The 1926-nt window shown below is 23.1% G+C and overlaps 1 protein-coding gene across 1 annotated transcript; it reads left to right on the plus strand.

Annotated features, from left to right (window-relative positions):
• Positions 1-403: 403 nt before the first annotated feature.
• PCYB_004700 (hypothetical protein) lies at positions 404-1812 on the plus strand (the record flags this gene model as incomplete). Its single annotated transcript, XM_004227891.1, has 2 exons — positions 404-856; positions 1030-1812. The coding sequence occupies 2 exons, from the start codon at positions 404-406 to the stop codon at positions 1810-1812; spliced, it is 1236 nt and encodes a 411-aa protein (XP_004227939.1).
• Positions 1813-1926: the final 114 nt, after the last annotated feature.

Consider the following 1926-nt stretch of genomic DNA (forward strand, 5'->3'; position numbering starts at 1 on the left):
AAAAAATTTTCTCAAATATAATTATATAATAATTCACTAATTATAAAAAATAATTATTGATTTTTACAATTTTGATTTTATTTTTTGTTTATAGAAGGAACATTTGAGAAGCTCAAAATTATATTCCCTCTATGAAACATTTAATAATGTAAAAGAGTCTTATAATACTCATGAAATATGCAGTTATATAAAAGATACATTCCACGAATCAAAGAAGTTTAACCATAATAGCACAATATTTTGTATACATTTAGGAAACGTTCTAAAAAAATTCAATGATTTTTGTGGTAAACATGTTGATTCCAGTAAATGTTGTAACTATTTGAACTATTGGTTATATGACAAAATAATAGAAGGTAATTATGATGTGTACAATATTTATTGGATTTATAATAAATTTCGCATGTTTATGGAAAATAATTTTACTGAAATCGAAAATAAATATAAATGCAATGACAAATTATTACCAATATTAGATGTAACAATATTAAAAAATAAGTCTGCATTATATAATTTTTTGGATTATTATGATAGTATAAAAGCTGCATTTAATGCTGGAACATCTAGTAGGGTTAAATATTGTGAATATATAAAATACATTTTTAATTTATACATAAAAATACAACAAAAATACAATTTAAAACCAATTCTAGCTTATAGTGATGAAATAGAAAAATTTCAATCAAAATTTTCTGACACAACTGAGTTAAACTTTCTTAAGAGCAAATGCTCTGATAATTCAGAAAAGTATTTTTCTACAATATCCGATGCAATTAAACAATCCTTAGGTGAAAAAGGTATGAAGAAATATGACAAAGTAACAAATGAATTAGATGAGCATAGAAAAATAGTAAATGTAAGTGAATCTTCTAAAAGAATGTCTAATAATACTTATTATCATTTTTCATTGAAATAATTTTTGTAAATCCTAAATAGATGTATGTACAATTATTGAAATATGATAAATTATATTTTAATGGAATACATTTTTTCTCAATCTAAATATTTATATATTTCTTCAACATTTAGTATGATATATTCGATCATGTTAGTGCATACCAAGCGGGTGAAAATTTATCTACGCATAGTGGAAGCGGTTTAGGGGATTATAGTCAATACTGCAATAAAAATAAAGACGACAGGGTTGAAAATTACAATGATCTTAAACAAATTTGTGAACGTTTTATAAAATATTTTGTGTATTTGTCTAATGACTCTCTTAATATGCCATCAGAAGAAAATAAATATAATGAGTATTTGAATTACTGGATAAACAGGGAACTAAAAGAAATAAAAAATAGTGCTACACAATTCATTGAATTTATTGATGAACGATTAGATTCCAATTTTCATGTTTATGATAAATTTTCTATTTTTAAAAATAAAGTATATAATATGAACGAAGATGTTTTTAATAAAATGAATATGTTATATGATTTGTATGATAACTATAACAAATTTATCACTGAAATCAGCGAAGAAGAGAACTGTTTAAATTATGCTAATAAATGCCTTCAATCATATGAAAAAGCAATGAAGAAAAGCTACGAAACAAATAGTAGTAAGTTGTATAATGCGTTGATGAAATTTTCAGTTAAATATAAAAATACAAGTAATAAATCAAAATTTTGTAATAACAGGGATTTACCAGAATTGCCAAACATTATAAAAATAAAAGAAAAAGAAAAAAAAGTAGCCGAAAGTAAGGCATTAGAAGTATGTGAGTCTATCAAAACCGAGATTTTAGCTTCGCCAATTTCAGGAGAAAATGATTATGTACACTTTCATTTTATATATAAATATTTATTATAATGTTTTCTTTTAATGTTACATGACTTGTTGAATGATATAAAATTATGTACCTGTAGTAAATCTATATTTATATATAATTTTCCTTATATGACTTTTTTCAGAAATCTATCTTAG

The sequence above is a fragment of the Plasmodium cynomolgi genome, assembly GCF_000321355.1.
Source record: "Plasmodium cynomolgi strain B DNA, scaffold: 0563, whole genome shotgun sequence".
Classification (NCBI taxonomy): Eukaryota; Apicomplexa; class Aconoidasida; order Haemosporida; family Plasmodiidae; genus Plasmodium; species Plasmodium cynomolgi.